Here is a 23581-nt window from a genome sequence, read left to right as displayed (position 1 = left end):
GGAGTGTAAGACAATACAAAAGAAGTGTGAACAAAAGTAAATTAAACAGTAAAACTCAACATTCACTCAGCATTCGGGGGGGGGGTGTAAAAGTAAACTTATCCCCAGGCCTGACGGGCTAGCCAGTTCTTGAGGGCTGTGCGGAAGGCCTGGACGGTGGTGAGGGTACGAATCTCCACGGGGAGATTGTTCCATAGTGTCGGAGCCGCAACAGAGAAGGCTCTCCTCCGAGTAGTCGCCAGTCGGCACTGACTGGCGGATGGAATACGGAGGAGGCCAACTCTATGCGATCTGATGGAAGCACAGGTAGGATTTCTAGCAAGGGCTCCCCATCCGATCTGCTTTCTCTCCCAGTCTTGAAAAAGAAGGAAGAGATCATTTCCCCCCCCCACTTCTTGACTTTCGGCACAAGAAACCATTGGTTGCCCTCTGACACCCCTGGGTGACATCTCCAGATCTCGCTGCTTTGGCAGAGTAAGGAAGATACTCAGAGATGATTCACACCCTGGTCAGTGTCTCTTCGCACTTCTAGCATCAGGCAGAAGACATCAAAGTATAGCCAGCCGAACTAATATGTTTAAAGGCAGCCCTTGAAGAGTATTCGGAGACTTCAACTCGTCCAGAACGCAGCCGCGCGAGCGATTGTGGGTGCACCTCGGTACACCCACATCACACCTATCCTCCGCGAGCTGCACTGGTTACCGATCAGTCTCCGGATACGCTTCAAGGTGCTAGTCGTAACTTATAAAGCCCTTCATGGTATTGGATCTGGGTACTTGAGAGACCGCCTGCTGCCAATTACCTCCCACAGACCCATTAGATCTCACAGGGTTGGCCTCCTCTGGGTGCCATCTACTAGCCAATGCCATCTGGCTACTACCCGGGGGAGGGCCTTCTCTGTGGTAGCTCCGGCCCTCTGGAATGAACTCCCTGCAGGGATTCAGACCCTCACCTCTCTCCAGGCCTTCCGAAAAGCCGTCAAAACCTGGCTTTGCCAGCAGGCCTGGGGGTGATGAGTTCCCTCCCCTCTCGACTTGTATGGTTGTGTGACTCTTGCTTATTTTAATTATCTGTAGTTCGTTTTATGTTCCCCTTTTCCCCCTTTTGAATTGTTCGCCGCCCTGAGTCCTCCCGGAGAAGGGCGGCATACAAATAATAAAATTCTATTCTATTCTATTCTATTCTATTCTAAAGATAGTTTCTATCCTTGGGCTGTCAGATTTTTAAACACAACCACAATCACTCCATGCGCACGCTAGTTTTTTTCCCCTTTTTTCTTTCTTTTTTTCGTTTGTGTTATAATTTTGCACCAGTGAGATTAAAACACAATTCCGTTGTATTTAAGTACGACGACAATAAAGATTATACTTATATCTTTTTTTTTTTGGCAATGAATTGCGAGCGAGGGGTTTGACGGTCCTTCATGGGGCTTCTTAATGGGCCATCCCAGGTCATTCGTGCACCGTTGAATGCTTCCATTTCCTTTGGAATTAACGGATGTTTAGGGTGGCAACTTCCTGCAAACTTTGTTCCCCCGTCGGGGAACACACTTCCTTGTCCCTCTTGTTGTGTTGCTGACTTTAACCTGGGTTAAAGGTGATCGGGAAACAGCCCAAGGATTCTAAACAATGCCATTTCGGTTGTTTTGGGCCTGGAAATGGGGTCGGGTAGATATTTAGTCAGCGGAGAGACGGCGCAGTTACAAAATCGTGGGCAAATGAAATTGCACCTCCCATTTTGCAAGCAGGTGTGATTGGAGGCGTGTTGCATTGGGGCAGAGTAGTAGCCAAATCGTGTTTACGTCCTGCTCTGTAAGCTGGGTGGTTTTCTTGTAGACGTTTCATGACCCAACTAGGTAACATCATCAGTGCTAGAAGGGAGTGGGGTTTCAGAGAGAGGAGGAGGAAGACATGGAGAAGGAGGAGGAAGACTGTGGGCTCCTTGGTGCTCTCTGAGCTTGGTGGTTTTCCTGCAGCCATTTCATTAACCAACTAGGTAACATCATCGGTGCTAGAAGAGAGTGGGGTTTAGAGAGAGGAGGAGGGGAAGGAGGAAGGCATGGAGGAGGAGGAGGAGGAGGAGGAGGAGGAGGAGGAGGAGGAGGAGGAGGAGGAGGAGGAGGAGGAAGAAGAAGACGACAGTGGTGTCCTTGGTGCTCTCTGAGCTTGGTGGTTTTCTTGTAGACGTTTCATGACCCAACTAGGTAACATCATCAGTGCTAGAAGGGAATGGAGTTTCAGAGAGAGGAGGAGTGTGGGGTCCTTGGTGCTCTCAGAACTTACTTGTTTTCTCGCAGATGTTTCATTATCCAACTAGGCCACAACATCTGGCTAGAAAAGAGTGGGGTTAGGGGAGTGGAGGAAGGAGAAGAGAAGATGGAGGAGGAGGACCGCGAGGTCCTTGGTGCTCTCTGAGCTTGCTCGTTTTCCTGCAGACGTTTCATTACCCAACTAGGTAACACCATCAGTTACCTGCAAGAAAGCTTCCACTCACATTTCAACCCTTATACATATCCTCCCTTATTGGTGTCAATTTGGAGGTTGTTATCCTGCCAACTCAGGCGAATTCATGATGCCAAGGAAAGCGGGAAGGCTCCATTGCTGGATTAATCAACTCAAAGCCAGTTGATTAATTGATGCGTCTGATGAGGCCGTCCCGGAACCAGCGAAATCTGGGGTCTGGGCAGGGGGCAGAATATATCTGCCCTCAGGGTGGAAGGGATTGCCACTCCCGAATTGGACTCATGAACCAAACCAGAGGCTGCTTTAACAGTCCTTTCCAGAGCACGATACCACAGTCTTTGGAGACTGAAAGGTGGCAATGAGAAATCTTTTCTCTGCTTCCGTTACCAATAATGTGTTATCTTTTTCCAAGGGCTAATCCTACGTTTAATCCTCGGTGGAAGCGAACCCTTCCTAGTTGTGATCTCATTCCATTGTGTTTAAATTACTATGATTAATAAATAAATTTATATAAATTAAAATAAATATTTTACATACATACATTGTTTAAGTACATTTAAATAAATTAATAAATAATTACTATTATTAATTATACACACACACATACACATACATATATATTCTTTTTTCCCCACTCTTCCTCTTTCTCTTTCTTTCTCTCTCCTTTTCTCTCTCTCTCTTCCTTTCTCTCTCCCTTTCCCCCTCCTTCTCTCTCCCAATATTTCTCTCTGTCTCTTTTTCTCTCCTCCTTTCTCTCTCCTCCTTTCTCTCTCTCCCCTCCTTCTCCGAATATTTCTCTTTCCCTCTCTCCTTCTCTCTCCCTCTCCATTCTCTCTCTCACTGTTTCTCTCTCTCCATCTCTCTCTTTCTCTCCATCCCTCTCTTCCTCTCTCCCCCTTCCTCTAATTTCTTTCTCCCCTCTTTCTCTCTCTCCATCTCTCTTTCTTTCCATCCCTTTCTCCCCCTCTCCCCCTTTCTCTCGCCATCTCTCTCTTTCTCTCCCTCTCTCCCCCTTTCTCTCTACCTCTCCTTTCTTTCTCCCCCTCTTTCTCTCTCTCCATCTCTCTCTTTCTTTCCATCCCTTCCTCCCTTTCTCTCTCTCCATCTCTGTCTTTCTCACTCTCCCTCCCTCTCTCCCCCTTTCTCTCCCTCCCCCTTTCTCTCTCTCCCCCTCTTTCTCTCTCTCCCTCTTTCTCTTTCTCCATCTCTCTCATGCTTTCCATCCCTCCCTCCCTCTCTCCCCCTTTCCCTCTCTCCCCCTTTCTCTCTCTCCATCTCTGTCTTTCTCCCTATCTCCCCCTTTCTCTCCCTCCCCCTTTCTCTCTCTTCCCCCTCTTTCTCTCTCTCACAGTTTTTCTCTTCTCCACTTTCTTTTCCTCCATCTCTCTCTCTTTCTCTCTCTGTTTGGCAGTGGGGGGGGGGGAATGCCCAGCGTAGCTTTTCCTGCAGAAATGCAGAGCTAAGGAATATGAATTCAGGTTTCCCACTCCTACAGTGCCCTTGACGGTGAGGGAGGGCGTTCCCCTTCCCAGCAAGGAGGGGAATGAGAGCTGGAGGGGGGCAGAGAAAGAGAAGGAGAACGTGGCTGCGTCAACCTCCTTTCCCCACCCCTCCTCCTGGACCCTTTTTGTGCTTTCTCGGCCATGGATGACTGCAGACTCCCAGCCTTGCAGTAGCCAGACCCGAAAGGAAGAGACCTGTTGTGTCTTGGGAAACAATGCACAGCCTCAGCCGGAGTGCCCAGCCCTTGGCGGAGAAGGCTGGGGAGCTGCTGGGGGCAGCAGGAATCCGGGGGAAGCCCAGCCGAGGGAAAGCAGGTTGATCCCCAAAGGAGGTGCCTTCCCCTGCCTGCTTCCCTCCCTGCCAGAGGCGGGGATGACCCAGAGCCCGGGCAAGCAGCCGACGGAAACGACTCACTGATGCCGCCTTTGGGATCGCCCCGGAGAGCTTCTTCTGCTGCGGTGGTGATGCTGTCGGACGCCGTGCCTGTTGGCAACCTGTTTCGGGGGCTCTAAGGCGAGGGAAGGCGTGGGGGGGGCGACCCCTCCATCCTCCGGGAGTCAGTCGTAAGCCCCGGAGGGAGACTAGGAGCGTGCAGGAGGATGGAGAGCAAACCTCTATTCAGCATGCAGAAGGCGTTGGTGCAACCGTTCCAGATGTGCATGTTGGATATCCCCTTGAGCGTGCAAGACGACGATGTGAGTAGCCGGTTGTATGTGTGCGTGGGGAGGTTTGGGCAAGGTGGGGAAGGAAGCCTGGGGTAAGGTTTGGGGAAGGGGGATGCAGAAGGCTTTTCTCCCCACACATCCTTCCCACTCCTGCCTCTGCCAGAGAAGTTTTCCCACAGCTGCCTTTGTGTGAAGCTGCAGCTGACCAACATTTTAACTCAGTTGGCTAAAGGGGTGTTTTTTCCCCCCCTTGGCAGGAAAAACACCTCCCCGTCGTGCCACCGTTCACCCAACCCAAACTCGCCTCGCCCAGAAGGCTCCGAAACAGCCAGGAAGCCCCCGAGAGAGAGGAGAGGATGAGTCCTGGGTGCAAGAGATCCCTAGTCCTAGGCATGAGGGAAACACCAGGGTTGGGCCTTGTGTTTATTTATTTTATCTATAAAATTTATAGGCCGCCCCGCCGCGCCTGGCAGGTAACTCTGCCAAAGGGAGCTGCGTTCGAGGCTACTCCCAGTCTGGTTCGAGGGATTTCATCCTGCTTCTTAATGGCCTTACTAACTCACTCTTATTAACACTCCCGTGACTTCTCCCAGCTCCTGGGAGAAGGCCGGCACTACGGCGGTTCGAATCCCTAGCGCCGCGTAACGGAGGGAGCTCCCGTGACTCGTCCCGGCTTCTGCCAACCGAGCAGTTCGAAAGCACGTTAAAAAATGCAAGTAGAAAAATAGGAACCACCTTTGGTGGGAAGGGAACAGCGTTCAATGCGCCTTTGGCGTTGAGTCATGCCGGCCGCATGACCTCGGAGATGTCTTCGGACAGCGCTGGCTCTTCGGCTTTGAAACGGAGATGAACACCAGCCCCTAGAGTCGGGAACGACTGGCACGTATGTGCGAGGGGAACCTTTACCTTTAAGGGCAGAATATGGAGAGCGTTTCTTAACGGTTGTGCGATTGTAAGTCAAGGACTATTTTGTCTGTTGTGAGTTTCACTGTCCACATTTGTTCTCAACCTGGACGCTTCATGGACGTCATGATCTTGCCTCCAGAAGTTACAGCTGCTCCATCACTGGAGGCTTTCAAGAAGAGACTGGACAGCCACTTGTCTGGAATGATATAAGAATAAGATCTCCTGAATAAGAACTAAGACTTAGAACTAAGGAGAAATTTCCTGACAGTGAGAACAATTAACCAGTGGAACAGAAGTTGCCTCCAGAAGTTGTGAATGCTCCAACACTGGATGTTTTTAAGAGGATGTTGGATAGCCATTTGTCTGAAGTGGTGTAGGGTTTCCTCCCTAAGCAGGGGATTGGACTAGAACAGTGTTTCTCAACCTTGGCAACTTGAAGATGTCCGGACTTCAACTCCCAGAATTCTTCACATCTTCAAGTTGCCAAGGTTGAGAAACACTGGACTAGAAGACCTCCAAGGTCCTTTCCAAGACTGTTATTCTATGTTTAACCAGTAAAATGACTTGCGTGCTCCATCACTAGATGTTTTCAAGAACAGACTGGACTGCTGCTTGTCTGGGATGATTCAGGCCTTTAGGATCTCCTGCTTTTGCAGTGGGTTGGACTAGATGACCTCCAAGGTCCCGCCCAACCTTGTTATTCTGTGTTCTATGGACGGAGTTGCACAGCATTTGACTCTTTGGTGCTGAGTTTACCCTGAGCAGCAATTTTAAAGGATGCTAGCCCAGAGCACGTACTATAAGTGTGATTGTGGGAGTCAGAGAAAACATACAGATTTGAGGGAAAATAGCAATGGGCTCAAAATGCATCACTTCGCTCAACCCTCCTCAAAATTTAGGGGATCCTTTTTGAGGGGCCCTTGTTGCTCTCTGAGCTTTGGTTGTTTTCTTGCAGACGTTTCATTGCCCAACTAGATAACATCATCAGGATGAGAGGAGTGTGGAGTTTGTTCCTTGTTTGTTTTCAATAGCTCACCCTGAAACCAGCGCCCCGGCCGGCACCCAATATCCAGATAAGCAGGGATTAACACCAGACAAACAACAATCCAGGGGAAAATAAATGTGCTAATCAAGGAACTGCCAAGGAGGAAAACCACACCTCTACCAAGACTGGAAGGGGAAGCTACTGTAGATAAACAGGGGGCAGACAGCACACTAATTGGCACTGATAACGTTACCTAGTTGGGTCACGAAACGTCTGCAAGAAAGCCACCCAGCTCAGAGAGCACCGAGAGCACCACAGATCAACCCTGGGCTACAACTATTCGCCTTTATTTAATCCTTTTAGACTTTGGTCCATCCCTCGGTGGAGTCGCTTGGATTGGTGCCGTTATCATGCAGTCGTACTTTCTCCACGGGGAAAACGGCTTCTGATTTTCACGGCCGTGTTTCAACGTGGCCTGCCTGCAGCTGCTGAAATACAAGGATACATCTCTGGAAGTTTGATTGTTTTGCCTGGGAGCGAAGGGGATATTGACCCAACCCGTGGCTGAAAAAGTTCAGCATAGACACCCCCCCCACCCCGGAGCTGAATTGGAATCAAATGAGTGAATGAAATCCAAGCAGGGAGGACAGTCAAATGTGATCAAAAGTGGCCAGGCGTGAAGACCAAATGTACTTACTACTTTTCCCTTTGATTTGTTTGTTTTTTTCTTTTCTTCCCTTTCCCTCTCTTTCCTTTTCTCTTTTCTTTCTTCCTCTTTCCTCTCCTGCTCTTTTTCTCTCTGTGTGTGTATCTTTCTCTCCCACCTCCTTCTTCTCGCCTTCCCTTCCTCATTCATTAATTTCCTTTTCTTTCCTCTTTCCTTTTCTTTCATTTCCTTTCTCTTTTCCTTTTCTTTTCCTTTCCTTTCTCTCTTCTTTTCCTCTTTTCTTTCCCTTCCCTTCCCTTTTCTTTCCCTTTCTCTTTTCTTTCTTTGCCCTTCGTCTCCCACTCTTTCTCTTTCTCTCTTTCTCTCTCTCCCACCGCCTTCTTCTGGCCTTCCCTTCCTCATTCATTAATTTTTTTTCCTCTTTTCTTTCCTTTCCTTTCTCTTTTCCTTATCTTTTCCTTTCTTTTCCTCTTTTGTTTCCCTTCCCTTCCCTTTTCTTTCCCTTTCTCTTTTCTTTCTTCCCCCTTCCTCTCCTGCTCTATCTCTTTCTCTCTCTCCCACCTCCTCCTTCTCGCCTTCCCTTTCTCATTCATTAATTTCCTTTTCTTTCCTTTTTCCTTTCATCTCCTTTCTCTTTTCCTTTCCTTTTCTCTTTCCTTTCCTTTTCTCTTTCTTTTCCTTTCTTTTTTCCTTTCCTTTCCTTTTTTCTTTTCTTTTCCTTTCCCTTTTCTTTTCCTTTTCTTTCCTTTCCTTTTGTCTTTTCTCCTTTCTTTTCTTTTCCTTTCTTTTCTCTTTCCTTTCCTTTTCTCCTTTCCCTTTCCTTCTTTTCTTCCTCCTCCATTTCCTTCCTTCTAGTGCTTTCTTCCTATACCTCCTTTCCTTCCCTTCCTAGCAAAGGCCTGTCCAGGTTTAGGCTAATGAATCCTGGGGAAATTTTTTTTTTAATAAAAAAAACTACCTCTCAACTTCCTTTTAGGAGACCAGAGCGTGGCCATCCTAAGGCTGCCCAACCCCTTTGGCCTTCAAAGAAAGTCTTGCTCTAAATATAGATGACTTTCCCAAAAGTGGCAATTAGCAAAGCCTCCAGGGTTTGCGCTGGGCATCCCCTGCCAGTGGAGATTGCAGCCGCCACAAAGCCTCACCTGTCGAGCTACCGAATAAGCATCGTGGTGCACCTGTCTGGCTTTGACGTGGCTTGATGATGTGTTTCATTATGAGCTGGTTCCCAGGGGAGGGGGGAGCAGTTTATTGAGTTCCTGTAAGAAATCAGAATTTTCATCTTGAGTTGCCTAATGACGCCACACTCGGAATACGGCGTCCAGTTCTGGTCACCACGATACAAAAAAGATGTTGAGACTCCAGAAAGAGTGCAGAGAAGAGCAACCAAGAGGATCAGGGGCTTGGAAGTTAAATTGTATGATGGATAAGTTGCAGGGAACTGGGTATGCCTAATTTAAAACATGATAGCAGTCTTCCGATATTTCAGGGGCTGCCCCAAAGAAGAGGGAGTCAAGCTATTCTTCAAAGCGCCAGAAGGCAGGGCAAGAGGCAATGGGTGGAAACTAATCAAGGAGAGAAGCAACCTAGAACTAAGGAGAAATTTCCTGACAGTGAGAACAATTAACCAGCGAAACAGATTTCCTCCAGAAAATATGGGTACTCCATCAGTGGAGGTTTTTAAGAAGATGCAGATACAGTTTAACAGAGTTGGAAGGGACCTTGTAGGTCATCTAGTCCAACCCCCCGCCCAAGCAGGAGACCCTACATCATTTCTGACAGATGGCCATCCACACTCTTCTTGAAAGCTTCCAGGGATGAAGCTCCCACAACTTCCAAAGGCAACTTCTGTTCCATGGGTTGATTGTTCTCACTGTCAGAAAGATTCCTCCTTATTTTCAGATTGAATTTCTCCTTGGTCAGTTTCCACCCATTATTCCTTGTCTGGCCTTCGGGGGCTTTGGGAAATAGCTTAACCCCCTCCTCCTCTCTGTGGCAGCACCTCAAATATTGGAAGACTGCTCTCCTGTCTCCCCTGGTCCTTCTCTTCACTAGACTAGCCAGGCCCAGTTCCTGCAACCGTTCATCGTGTGTTTGAGCCTCCAGTCCCCTCATCATCCGGGTTGCTCTTCTCTGCATTTTTTCTGGAGTCTCCACATCCTTTTTATAGTGTGGTGACCAAAACTGGATGCAGTACTCTAGGTGTGGTCTTACTAAGGCTTCATAGAGTGGTATTAGCACCTCCCTTGATCTTGATTGCACCCCTCTGTTCATGCAACTTCGGATTGCGTTGGCTTTGAAAAGAGATTGGAAAACCATTGGTCTGAGATGCCATGATGACTCCTATCTTGGGCAAAGGGTTAGACCAGAAGACCCCCAAGGTCCATTCTATCCAGGGGTGAAATTCAGCAGGTTCTGGAGAACCGGTAGCGGAAATTTTGAGTAGTTCGGAGAACCAGCAAATACCACCTCCAGGAATGGGGAGGGAATAGGGATTTTGCAGTATCCTTCCTCTGGAGTGGGGAGGGAATGGAGATTTTGCAGTATCCTTCCCCTGGAGTGGGGAGGGAATGGGGATTTTACAGTATCCTTCCCCTGGACTGGGGAGGGAATGGGAATTTTGCAGTATCCTTCCCCTGGAGTGGGGAGGGAATGGGGATTTTGCAGTATCCTTTCCCCTGGAGTGGGGAGGGAATGGGGATTTTGCAGTATCCTTCCCCCGGAGTGGGGAGGGAATGGGGATTTTGCCGTATCCTTTCCCCTGCAGTGGGGAGGGAATGGGGATTTTGCAGTATCCTTCCCCCGGAGTGGGGAGGGAATGGAGATTTTGCAGTATCCTTTCCCTGGAGTGGGGAGGGAATGGAGATTTTACAGTATCATTTCCCCTGCAGTGGGGAGGGAATGGGAATTTTGCAGTATCCTTCTCTCAGGAGAGGGGAGGGAATATCCTTACGATTTTATGAAGTGAATGGCCACTTCTTAAACTCCAAAAATTCCTCTTTAATCTTTGTGTGTTATTGCTAATAAAAACGCACACACACACACACACACCCATGCATACTGTTTTGCCTTGGGTGTTAAAATCATTTCACTGTTTCCAGAGCTTTTGATTTCCTGGTTTAGCTCGCCTTCCTGGTACTTCATGTTCCGTACTGGAGCGGCAAATCATCTTTACGGGGTTCGTTTACGAGTTATTACATTATTATTGTTTAAAAACGGGTGCTTCGAGCGGGATCCGTCCCAATCCCAGGCTAGAAAAGCAATTAAAACCGAGGACCATAAAGTGGCATGAAAAAGGAACCGGAGAATTAACACGTTGTAAGATCCACATGAAAAGGGAATGAGAGAATTGTTAAAAATAAATAACATTAATTATAAAACAGGAATGCTGTTGCCGAGCTGGTGTTTCCAACAGATGAAGGAAAGGGAAACAAGCATTTCGTTTTCATCTGACTTAAGGATGGACAACAAAGACTTTTGCAGGCAATTGTGCTGATTTTGGAACTTAGAAACCCAAAAGGAAGAAGTTGGCAAATCTGCAGCGCTTAGAAATTTAGGAAGTGATGCTCCGAGTGGTGAAAAACGTGCTGAGGGACATGTAAACGCCTGTCCCCGAATGCTTACGAGGGGAAAGCTCGCTCGTTTGTAGAAAATACAAATAGTCCTCAAATTACGACTGCGGGCAATGCTATGATGGTCGTAAGTGCGAGGACTGCTTGTACGTCCCTTTCTCGGGGTCGTTACAGCTCCTTTAGGCCCGTCCTGTGAAGCTGATCGCCTTTCTATGCGTTTGGTACCTCTCAGAAGTGAGTTAGCAAAATGCAGGCAAAACGTGATCTCTGTATCTCAGGCTGTTCCTTGTAAGCTTAAATGATTTTTATTTCATTTATTCCATTCCGCTGGATCTCCTCTCCTCTCCTTAAACCAGAAACATGGTGTTGTGGCCCACCAGTGGCCAGCAGAGCTGGCAGCAGAGTCGGACAGTGAGGAGGTTGGGGAGGAAGATGGGCCAGTCCTGGAGTCTGGGGGAGGCTCTGATGAGGGCTCTGTGTCGGAGGCAGAGAGGGGGGCAGGGCCGTCTGCCAGTTATCAGCTGCCTTCGGAGTCAGACATCAGTGAGGCAGAAGAACAGCTGGAGCCTGTTCCCAGTGTGTGCACGCGCAGAGTTGCCAGACGAAGGGAGCAGCTAAAGAACAGGGGTCAACTTGGGAGTAAGGCCACAGGTGGACGATGCATGGCCCCTCCCAGAGGAAATAAAAGAGGAGCGAAAGGGGAGTGGAGTTTGCAGGAGACAATTAGTTCGCTTCATTGGTTTGTGACTCTCCGAGACTCCTGGCCAAGTTTTGCAGAGATCAGCCTGGCAGCTCTCCAAGCCAGATAAGGTCTGTGACTGTAAATCTTCCCTTGAAAGACTTTGCTGGATGTGAATGAGCAGAATCCACAGTCAATTAATAAAAGGGGTTTTTGTCAGGACAAGGAGTTGGCTTCATGCTCTCGGGAAGCCTCGGTCAGAACACATGGCTGCTTCGCTTTTGCTTCCATGAGCTGCGCGAACTTGGGTAACCGTGGTCTGTAAACCATTAAGGCGGCAACAGGAAGCCACCCCAAAGGTGGCTTATTCCATAAAATCCGAGTCCAACCATCTCGGTTTGATCTCACTGACGTTTTTTTGCCACCCACCAAATTCAATCTATGCAATTGGGAGGAAAACCTGAAGTTTTGCCAGGGAATATTTGACTCTTTTATTAGCCACAATCGGCTGACCCAAATGAACCCAGTTTTGCAGACTTTGCATCCTGCAAGCGAAATAATATTCTACCCATAAATTAAGCGAACTCTAAGAATATGTTGCTGACTGCGTGTTTCCCGTAGACGCACAGCTTTGATCCTCCAAGTTAACTTGTTTTCACATTTGTTGGTTTTTCCCTTAGTCTCCTCTGGATTTATTTCCTTCCAGGAAAAAGCCTGCTTGTCCCCATTTCTCCTTTAGAGACCCCCAAAGTAAAGGAAGCAAACACAGGGGGGGGGTCTTCTCAGCATTGAAGAGGTTAGCTAAGCAAACCCACCCTGGAAACAATGGGCTGATTTTCTTTTAGCTGGTTTCCAGGTCAATTCTTGGATACTTTGCTTAACTCTTGGCTTTCCAAAATGGCTTCACTTTCTTTCTTTCTTTCTTTCTTTCTTTCTTTCTTTCTTTCTTTCTTTCTTTCTTTCTTTCACTCACTCTCTCTCTCTTTCTTTCTTTCTTTCTTTCTTTCACTCACTCTCTCTCTCTCTCTCTCTTTCTTTCTTTCTTTCTTTCTTTCTTTCACTCACTCTCTCTCTCTTTCTTTCTTTCTTTCTTTCTTTCTTTTTTAAAGATTTTTATTAACAAATGTTGAAAGAAATGTCCTCCTGGGTTCAGCTCCAAGTGGGGAAGAAGACACTGGAGACATGGAGGCTGCTTGGAAAGATGGTTTACTGTTGGACAGGGCCACATGGCTTGAGCCCTATTTTTGTAAATATAATGTTAAATGATTGGACTGCCATCTGCCAGAAACGCTACAGGGCCTCCTGCTTGGGTGTGCGGGGGTTGGACTAGATGACCTACAAGGTCCCTTCCAACTCTGTTATTCTGTATTCAAATTGTGGTTGTTGTTAGTTGCGAAGTCGTGTCTGACCCATCGTGACCCCCTGGACAACGTTCCTCCAGGCCTTCCTGTCCTTTACCATCCTCTGGAGTCCATTGAAGCTCACGCCGGCTGCTTTGGTGACTCCATCCAGCCACCTCCTTCTCTGCCATCCCCTTCTTCTTCTTTTGCCCTCCATCGTTCCCAGCATGAGGCTCTTCTCCAGGGAATCCTTCCTTCCTTCTCATTAGGTGGCCAAAGTCTCTGACTTTCCTCTCCAGGATCTGGCCTTCTAAAGAGCAGCCAGGGTTGATCTCCTCTAGGACTGACCGGTTGGATGGCCTTGCAGTCCAAGGGACTCGCAGGAGTCTTCTTCTCCAGCACCAGAGTTCAAAGGCCTCCATTCTTTGGCGCTCAGCCTTCCTTATGGCCCAACCTTCACAGCCATCCATTGCAACTGGGAAAACCATCGCCTTGACTAGAGGCACTTTTGATTGGCAGGGTGATATCTCTGCTTTTAGTATGCGGTCTAGATTTGCCACCACTTTCCTCCCCAGGAGCAAGCCTCTATTAATTTCTTGGCTGCATAAGTGAATAGCATCATATTTCAACTTTTGATAATAGAAACTAGCCATTTTCTATAGCAACAAATCTATTCGTCAGTAAAACCCCAAATCAAAGCTTCACTTTTTTTTGCCCAACCTCAACCACGAAATCCAGAAGTGGTTTTCCAAGTAGAGACAAAAGCTATTGTATATATTTTGTGTTAATTCCTCTAACCCCCAGAGCACCAGCCTGCCTTCCGTCCCTGTCCTACTGTCCCCATTGATACATATTCTTTGTATGTGTTGATGGCTGTGGCTTGCTTAATTATATCCATTGATTTGTGCCCCTTTTTAATGTGTTTTCATACTTGATTACTTGTGAGATCATTATTATTAAATCCTCACAACACAGAGACAGGTCTGGCTCACAATTCAAAAAGGTTTATTTACAGAAATTTTTTTTAAAAAAGCCTTTGCATAGGTGGCCTCCAAGTCTCACAGGGTTGGCCTCCTCCGGGTGCCATCTACCAGCCAATGCCACCTGGCTATTACCCGGGGGAGAGCCTTCTCTGTGGCAGCTCCGGCCCTCTGGAATGAACTCCCCACAGGGATTCGGACCCTCACCTCTCTCCAGGCCTTCCGAAAAGCTGTCAGAACCTGGCTTTGCCGGCAGGCCTGGGGGTGATGAGTTCCCTCCCCACTCAACATGTATGGTTGTGCGACTGTTGTTTACTTTTATTATTTGTATTTTGTTTTTTTATGTTCCCCTTTTTCCCCCTTGAATTGTTCGCCGCCCTGAGTCCTCCCTGAGAAGGGCGGCATACAAATAATAAAATTCTAATTCTAATTCTTGTCCTAAGTGGATCAAATAGAAGGAGAGCAAAGAATAGCATTCAAACAACACCTTTTATACATTCTACTCCTCAGAAACTCCCCCCCTTCCTGCTCATTCATTTACATCCATCCTTTCGTCATTCCATATTCTAAAGGGTCAACTTGACAATTTCTTGAGAGGCCCCCTATCTCTTATTTGGATTTTTTTCCTGGTGCCTTTCGTCTGAGCAGATGGCTTCCTATCTCACTTGTAGTAGCAAGTTGGAAAAACAAAGTTTTATCTTGTCCCATTTACTTAACACAGTTTGTCTTTAGCCAAAACACAACCTTGTGTCGCATAGTTTAGGCAAGAATCTAATGGCTTCTGCATTTAACATTGTAAAAGCAACCCTTTAACATTTTACAAAAGAGTAACTTAATATGATCACCTGAGGGCAGGACAAGAAGCAATGGGAGGAAACTAATCCAGGAGAGAAGCAACTTAGAACGGAGGAGAAGTTTCCTGACAGTTAGAAGAATTAATCAGTTGCCTCCAGAAGTTGTGAATGCCCCAACACTGGAAGTCTTTAAGGAGATGTTGGAGAGCCATTTGTCTGGAACGGTATAGGGTTTCCTGCCTAGGCAAGCGGTTGGACTAGAAGACCTCCAAGGTCCCTTCCAACTCGGCTATTGTATTGTATTGTATTAAGATGTTGGATAGCCATTTGTCTGGAACGGTATAGGGTTTCCTGCCTAGACAGGGGGTCGGACTAGAAGACCTCCAAGGTCCCTTCCAACTCGGCTATTGTATTGTATTGTATTAAGATGTTGGATAGCCATTTGTCTGGAACGGTATAGGGTTTCCTGCCTAGACAGGGGGTTGGACTAGAAGACCTCCAAGGTCCCTTCCAACTCGGCTATTGTATTGTATTGTATTAAGATGTTGGATAGCCATTTGTCTGGAACGGTATAGGGTTTCCTGCCTAGGCAGGGGGTTGGACTAGAAGACCTCCAAGGTCCCTTCCAACTCGGCTATTGTATTGTATTGTATTAAGATGTTGGATAGCCATTTGTCTGGAACGGTATAGGGTTTCCTGCCTAGACAGGGGGTCGGACTAGAAGACCTCCAAGGTCCCTTCCAACTCGGCTATTGTATTGTATTGTATTAAGATGTTGGATAGCCATTTGTCTGGAACGGTATAGGGTTTCCTGCCTAGGCAGGGGGTTGGACTAGAAGACCTCCAAGGTTCCTTCCAACTCAGCTATTGTATTGTATTGTATCTCCTTCATACTTGTTGACAAAAAAACAAATAAATATATATGATTTATTTCATTCAAGCAGGGTCCATTTAGCCCATCATCCCTCTGGTGGTGGGATGGGAAGGGGATAGTAGCCAATTCTAAAAGCAAAGCAAAGCAACAAAATAACACATTTTGCCTTTCCCAAACCTCGCCTCTCCAGCCTGCAGAGGGCGCCGCGTGGTCTCCTTTCCTTCCCAGCTCAGCTGCGGCGCGGAAAGCTCCTCTTTCTCTCTCCCCCCCCCCCCGCACTCCACCCAATGGTTTGAGTGATGACATCAGGGCTTGCGGGAGTGGGCGGGCCCTCTTCCCGGGGGAGGGGCTCCGGGTGGCAGGAGAAGCGCGCAGGGGAAGACCCCCACCCCCCGCACCCCATCCATCCAGCCGCTCTCCAACAAGCGCCCGGCGGCCAGGCTGGCTGCAAGCAGGAGCCCCGCGGCCGCAGCAGCCCCATGGTTGTCTTCATGTGGTCGGAGCTGCTGCCGGAGGAGCGCTCGGCCAGGGCTCTCCAAGGCGGCGGCGGCGGCGGCGGCAGCAGCGGCAGCCCCGAGCGTCTCTTTGAGAGCTGCCGCCGGCTCCGCAGCCTCTGGGATGCGGTGCGCCTGGAAGTGGCCGCCGAGGAAGCCAGCCCGGTGGTCTTGCACAGCTTCACGCAGCTGGACCCGGATCTGCCCCCACTGGAGGTAACCAAACCCGGCCGGAACGCAAGGCTGTGTGTGTGTATGTGTGTGGGGGGGGGGGTTGCGGGGAAAAAAACTCGAGGGGGGAAGGTTGCAAGGGAAAAAGTCGTGGGTGGGTGGGCTGCGAGGGAAAAACGAGGGGGTTTGCAAGGGAAAAACCTGGGTGGGTGGGCTGCGAGGGAAAAAACTTGAGTGGGTGGGCTGCGAGGGAAAAACAAGGGGGGTTGCAAGGAAAAAAAACTTGAGTGGGTGGGCTGCAAGGGAAAAACGAGGGGGGTTGCAAGGAAAAAAAACTTGAGTGGGTGGGCTGCGAGGGAAAAACAAGGGGGGTTGCAAGGAAAAAACTTTGGGTGGGTGGGTTGCGAGGGAAAAAACCCGAGGGGGGTGGGTTGTAAGAGAAAAAACTTTGGGGGGGTTGCAAGGGAAAAACTCGGGGGGGGGGTTGCGAGGAAAAAACTTGAGGGGGGTGGGTTGTAAGGGAAAAACTGGAGGGATGGGTGGTTGCAAGGGAACAAACTCGGGGTGGGTGCGTTGCAAGGAAAAAACTCGGGTGGGTGGGTAGGAAAAACTCAAGGGTGGGTGGGTTGTAAGGGGAAACCTCTTGGGTGGGTGAGTTGCAAGGGAACAAACTTGGGGGGTGGGTTGCGAGGAAAAAACTCGGTGGGTGGGTAGGAAAAACTCGTGGGTGGGTAGGAAAAACTCGGTGGGTGGGTAGGAAAAACTCTTGGGCGGGTGGGTAGGAGGGAAAAAACTCGGCTGAGTCAGCGGGTGGGTTCACACGACCCCCCCGTGCAAAACAACAACCCAGGATCAAGTCGCGAACTCAGCCTGGGAACGCGCTCTCCTCCCGCGTTGTACTCAAGGGCGCACACGCGATGCCAACCTCCGGCCAGTGCCCCCTGTCCCTGCCCTGTTTATGGGGTGATGATGGTGGATGCTGGGGTTAATTCTGATGGTGTGACTCCATCCAGCTGTTGAACTCGGGTGGTGGGTTGGTGCAGTTTGCTGGCTGGCTTTTTGGGGTACCTCCTTCGTGTGTCTCCCCCCCCCCCGTCCCCCGATTTCTTGAGCTTGCTTGTTTTTCAGGGAATAATGGAGCTCTCCAGCTGTGGGTCCCTTGTGGGTCGAACAAAGAAAATCTTAGTTTGACAAATGCGATTGTATTGCGCTGTCTCTGTAAACAGCTTCGCATCCGGCTTGGCTTCAGCTTCGTGTTTTTTTAGGCGTGCAAACCATGGTTTAAATCACCCCCTGTGTGACCTAAACAACTGTGACTTGTTCTGTAACCATCACAGTTAAAATTACGGTAAATCCTGGCTTCGCTGGAGATCGAAAAGTGACAGGTGAAGCCGGCGAAAATCATGCCTAACATCACAGGTTAACTAGGTTTAAATGTCCTCCCTTGGGTGTTTAATCCGAAGCACAAGCTGCCCCCCCCCTTAGTAAATCCTCACCGTGGATTAAGTCACGCCATGCCACCCTGTTGGAGGTACACACTGAGTAAATAGGCTTAGCCTGGGCTGGTTTACACAGGGCAATCCTGAAAGTGAAGCCACAAAACACAACTTTTCTTTTAACCACACTCTAACCTAGATACAAGGCCTTCCAAATTTGGAGAATTGACATGTTTTCAAGGGTGTTTAAGGAGGGTGTGTGTGTCTAAAGCAAAAAAAAAAAGGACCCCTTTGATGGATTTTGCATTGACAACTTTTGGGAGACAGGATGATATGCCTTGATGATGTTACCTAGTTTGGTAACGAAATGTCTGCAAGAAAGCTCTTAGGCGTGGCAAGAAACGTCGTAAAACGGGGCCAAATTCACTTCATAAATCTCTCTCTCTCTCTTAGCGACCGAAATCCTGGACTCAATTGTTTGAGGACTTAGTATTTCGTTAGACAGCCTTAAACTAAAAACCAGATGCACGCGTTCTTCGTATTTATCGTCGTATTAGAAGAAGTCGGAGGTATTCTTCGCATCTCTTTTTATTTTCTTTATACTTTCTCACGGCTTCCATCCCTCTTTTCTTTCTACTCTTCGTTGTTTCTCGTGACGGTTTCGTTTTTCTCCTTTTTGTTATGCGTACGGTTTTGTAAAATGCAATAAAGTGATTTCAGCGTAAAAAACTTTGGAAGCCTTTCCCCAATCTTATCTTCCTGAGCTCTTCTTAGCTATCTGCTCGTCTGCTTCTTGTTTGGGGGGGAAAAAAAGAGGTTTATTCTAGAAGAAGGATGCTGAATTAGCTGTCCTTTTGTTCCCCCTGGTTGCTGGGCGCACAGCCTCTGAGTAAGACCACAGCGGAGTTCACTGCCTTCCTTATTTGCTTGAGTATAATGTGTGCTGATCCCTGGTTCACCCTGCTTGATTATTATTATTATTATTTTAAATTTATGCATGCACTGAACCAGGAGACGGCCTCCCACGCCGAAACATTTGTTTCTCAGATCTGGAATGAATGAAATTCATGCAAAGGATTGCTGCATTCCTTAAGATCCCAGTCCTCTTTGTGCCTAGGAATGGCCTTCGTGAAACAATGTTTTGAATTGGAAGTCAATGCTTCCCATATCTTAGAATTTGGGGATTTTTTTTTTCATCTGCAACATCCTGTTTTCCCAAATAAAACCCCGGGAAGTTAAGACTTCTCTAAGGATGAGGCTGATTGCTGTGTTTATGAAGAGGCCACAGAAGTCTGCAGCTTGCTGGGCTCCCTCCGTGGATATATTAAGGCACATTAATTAGTACTCTGGAATTTCATGGCAGCTGTTTAGTTCTCTGCAATCGAAAGGATAATTCTTGCCATTTGCACAAAGGTTGTGTGTTCTCTAGCTTGCAAGGGGGGGCGTGAAATTTATGAGTCATTTATGATGGCAGAGATGAATTTGAATCGGAGAATGTTGCATGTTTTTCTCTGCAGCTAAAATATTTTTGCTCGCTGGAGGAATTCTCAGTAGAATCTTTGAAAAAAATCAAGATTCCTTCACGTTGATTTCAACTCTTGGGGAGTTTATGGTCAATCAAACACGTAGTTTTATTGGGAAAATTGCTTTTAAAAAAAACAAACTCCTTTCTGATTTTCCAGCCTTGATTTTTTTTCTCACCAAATATTAATATTGTGTTTAATTGAAGTGAGGGCTGGCAGGATAGTAGGAATTAAGATTTTTGCTTTGTACTCTTGTCTCTTTTGCGTTAAAACAATAGGAGAAAAGTCATATGTTCATAAAAGTCATGGGTTTTCTAGCATGGAACCAATTCTTTCTGGAAAAACTATACAGTCAAAGCAAAAAGACCATGAAATGGAAACTAACCTATGCAGGAAACCCAACTTTCTAAACCGTTTGTTGAAAACATTGTTTGTAGAGATGGCTGCAGACTGCAGATTACTTTTAACAGGAGATGATTGCTGACCTTCCTAGTCAGGAGCAGTCTACCTTTTTAATTATTAAAAAGCTGAAGATCATCCCTAAAACATCGCTGTTAGGAAAATGGATGATAAACCAAACTGTCCTCTTGTCCAATTTAATCCAGCATTGTTTCTCTTCGCTAAACGGGCCCATATTTCTTCTGATGCGTGGCTCAGTGGCTAAGACGCTGAGCTTGTCGATCAGAAAGGCCGGCAGTTCAGTGGTTCGAATCCCCAGTGCCATGTAACGGAGTGAGCTCCCGTGACTTGTCCCAGCTTCTGCCAACCGAGCAGTTCGAAAGCAGGTCAAAAATGTGAGTAGAAAAATAGGAACCACCTTTGGTGGGAAGGGAACAGCGTTTCCCTGAGTCTAGGGTGCCGGGCCCATCCCTGTTTCTCGCCTGAGGGGGACCCCAACGTTGTCTGAAGACATTTTCCGGGGTCACGTGCCAGCATGGAAGGCTGCTCCCTTCCCACCAAAGTGGTACCTATTTATCTACTCGCATCGGCATGCTTTCAAACTGCTAAGTGTGCAGAGACTGGAGCAAGGAACGGGAGCTGGAGCAAGGAACGGGAGCTCGCCCAGTCGTGCGGCGCTCGGGTCTCGAATGTGGGCTCTCAGTTCTCCAATTGACAAGCTCACGATCTTTAACCCCTGCGCCAGGTGCGAATCGCTCTTAATTTACTTGGCTTAAGACTCTCAGGCCATTAATTGCCGCCAGCCGACAAGGAACCATGCTGGGATATGGAGTCTCTGCAGGGCGAGCGCTCCGTCCAGGGGCTTAATTCCGAGGCATTGAATGGAGGGCAACAGATTTCCTGTTGGGAATTATTTTCGGACTTTTTCCTCCGAGCTGTTCCTTCCTGCCTGCCAAGACGCTCTCCAGATTTAGAAACTGCGTCAAAAATTGCGATTTATACCGCTGCGCTGCACCCTGGTTAGGTTGCTGGTCGTGAAAAATGCCAATATTGATTAGCCGAGGGTGTAGAAAGTCCCCGAAGTTCGATACAGGGGGTCCTCGACCTACCACCACAATGGAGTCCAGAATTACCGTCGCTAAGGGAGACCGTTAAGTGCGTTTCGCCCCTTCCGGCCGCAGCTGGAAGTGAGTCACTGCCGTTGTTGAGTTAGTAACCCAGTTGTTAAGTGAATCGGGCTTTCGCACTAACTTAGTTTTGTCAGAAGGTCGCAAAAGGGGATCGGATGATGGTCATAAATACGAGTCCTCTTTTTTCTTTTTCTCCTTCTCTTTCTCTTCTTCTCCTTCTCTTTCTCTTCTTCTCCTGCTTTTCTTTTCTTCTCTTCCTTCTTCTTTCTTCAACATAATCTGCTCTCCTTCTCCTCCTTCTTTTCCTTTGCTCCTCCTCTTCCTTCTTTTCTCCTTCTCTTTCTCTTCCTCCTCCTCCTTTCTCCTTCTCCTCCTTCCTTCTTCAACATAATTTTCTCTCCTCCTTCTTTTCCTTTGCTCCTTTTCATTCTTTTCCTTTTTTCCTTCTCCTCTTCCTCCTTCTTTCTCCTTCTCTTTCTCCCCTTCCTTTGCTCCTTCTCATTCTTCTCCTTTTCTCCATCTCCTCTTCCTTCTTTTCTCCTCCTCTTTCTCTTCTTCTTCCTCCTTCTCTTCCTTTTCTCCTCCTCTTTCTCTTCTTCCTCTTCCTTCTCTTCCTTTTCTCCTCTTCCTTTACTCTTCCTCCTCCTCCTTTTCTCCTCCTTTTCTCTTCCTCCCTCTTTTCTCCTTCTCTTTCACCTCCCCCTTTTCTCCTCCTCCTCCTCCTCCCTCATCTAGGCGTAATTCAGCAAATGCAAAATCCCAGCAGAGTTTTTGATTCAGCAGGAAGGAAGGAAGAATTCTCAAATCCTTAAATTGGTCCAATGAGGAGGCCATCTTTAGTCAATGTGGGCTCATTTCTCCCCTTCCCCATTGATCCGAGTAGCATGGCCTTCATTTATTTCCATAGCGCTTCATTAACCCTCTTCAGATTTCCTGTTCAGGCGCCAAAGAACTCTGATTTACTTTTCACTTTCCCCCAGTTATCGCTTAAGCATTTATCCGCTGTCCTTCCCGAAACCTCTAACCCTCCCTCTTCTTGGGCTTTGCCTCTGATGTGGAGAGGATTGGGGGGGGTCTGCTTCTTGTGGGTGGGCTGGGCCCCTTCCCCCCTTCTAGGGGGTGTTGCATAAAGCCAAACCCACATCATCTGCTTCCCATTAAATCCTGTTTCTTCAACCTCAGAGCTTGGCAAGAAAGGAGGGCCTTCGGGAGCTCTGTTGTGTGTGTGTGTGTGTGTGTTTGTTTGTGTGTATTATGGGGATTGCAGGGTTGCAGAGAGGAGCAAAAGATATTTTCTTTGTATTTTTACAGCTGTTGCTAAAAGGGTTATTTCATGCCCTTCCTTCCTCTCCATTCTCATTCTCCTTCCTTTCTCCCTCCCTTTTCTCCTCCCTCCCTCCCTCCCATTTGCCCCTCCTCTCCCCCATTCTCAACTCCTTCTTCCTTCCTTCCTTCCTTCCTTCCTTCCTTCCTTCCTTCCTTCCTTTTCCTTCTCCCATTCTCATTCTCCCTCCCTTCCTCTCATTCTCCTCCCTCTCTCCCCCCATTCTCAATCTCCTTCCTTCCTTTTTTCCTTCCCTCCTTCTCCCATTCTCTTCTCTTTCCTTTCTCCCACCCTTCCTCTCATTCTCCTTCCTTCCTTCCTTCCTTCCTTCCTTCCTTCCTTCCTTCCTTCCTTCCCTCCTTCCTTCCTTCTCCCATTCTCATTCTCCCTTCCTTTCTCCCTCCCTTCCTCTCATTCTCCTCCCTCCCTCCCCCCATTCTCAATCTCTCTCCTTCCTTCCTTCCATTCTTCTTTCCTTCTCCCATTCTCATTCTCCTTCCTTTTGCCCTCCTCCCCACATTCTCCTCCCTCCCCACATTCTCATTCTCCTTCCTTTCTCCCTCCCTTCCTCTCATTCTCCTCCCTCTCTCCCCCCATTCTCAATCTCCTTCCTTCCTTTTTTCCTTCCCTCCTTCTCCCATTCTCATTCTCTTTCCTTTCTCCCACCCTTCCTCTCATTCTCCTTTCCTTTCCTTCCTTCCTTCCTTCCTTCCTTCCTTCCTTCCTTCTCCCATTCTCATTCTCCTTCCTTTCTCCCTCCCTTCCTCTCATTCTCCTCCCTCCCTCCCCCATTCTCAATCTCTCTCCTTCCTTCCTTCCATTCTTCTTTCCTTCTCCCATTCTCATTCTCCTTCCTTTTGCCCTCCCTCCCCACATTCTCCTCCCTCCCTCCCTTCTCCCATTCTCATTCTCCTTCCTTTCTCCCTCCCTTCCTCTCATTCTCCTCCCTCTCTCCCCCCATTCTCAATCTCCTTCCTTCCTTTTTTCCTTCCTCCTTCTCCCATTCTCATTCTCTTTCCTTTCTCCCACCCTTCCTCTCATTCTCCTTCCCTTCCTTCCTTCCTTCCTTCCTTCCTTCACCCATTCTCATTCTCCTTCCTTTCTCCCTCCCTTCCTCTCATTCTCCTCCCTCCCTCCCCCCATTCTCAATCTCTCTCCTTCCTTCCTTCCATTCTTCTTTCCTTCTCCATTCTCATTCTCCTTCCTTTTGCCCTCCCTCCCCACATTCTCCTCCCTCCCTCCCTTCTCCCATTCTCATTCTCCTTCCTTTCTCCCTCCCTTCCTCTCATTCTCTTCCCTCTCTCCCCCCATTCTCAATCTCCTTCCTTCCTTTTTTCCTTCCCTCCTTCTCCCATTCTCATTCTCTTTCCTTTCTCCCACCCTTCCTCTCATTCTCCTTCCCTTCCTTCCTTCCTTCCTTCCTTCCTTCCTTCCTTCCTTCCTTCTCCCATTCTCATTCTCCTTCCTTTCTCCCTCCCTTCCTCTCATTCTCCTCCCTCCCTCCCCCCATTCTCAATCTCTCTCCTTCCTTCCTTCCATTCTTCTTTCCTTCTCCCATTCTCATTCTCCTTCCTTTTGCCCTCCCTCCCCACATTCTCCTCCCTCCCTCCCTTCTCCCATTCTCATTCTCCTTCCTTTCTCCCTCCCTTCCTCTCATTCTCTTCCCTCTCTCCCCCCATT

General features: G+C 48.0%; 1 protein-coding gene across 1 annotated transcript in view; it reads left to right on the top strand.

The window, feature by feature from the left end:
- Positions 1-15799: 15799 nt before the first annotated feature.
- Positions 15800-23581, top strand: part of RALGDS (ral guanine nucleotide dissociation stimulator) — a 65528-nt gene continuing 57746 nt past the window's right edge. Inside the window, 1 exon segment of the mRNA XM_087704677.1 lies at positions 15800-16134. Within this exon segment, the coding sequence (XP_087560803.1) occupies positions 15904-16134 (231 nt within the window). The 5' untranslated portion in view covers positions 15800-15903.

The sequence above is a fragment of the Thamnophis sirtalis genome, unplaced genomic scaffold, assembly GCF_051295495.1.
Source record: "Thamnophis sirtalis isolate CommonGarterSnake01/CBP01778 unplaced genomic scaffold, rThaSir2_p1.2 scaffold_2, whole genome shotgun sequence".
NCBI classification, from domain to species: Eukaryota; Metazoa; Chordata; class Lepidosauria; order Squamata; family Natricidae; genus Thamnophis; species Thamnophis sirtalis.
Note: the sequence above shows the minus strand (reverse complement) of the source record. Positions and strands in the feature narration are given on the sequence as shown.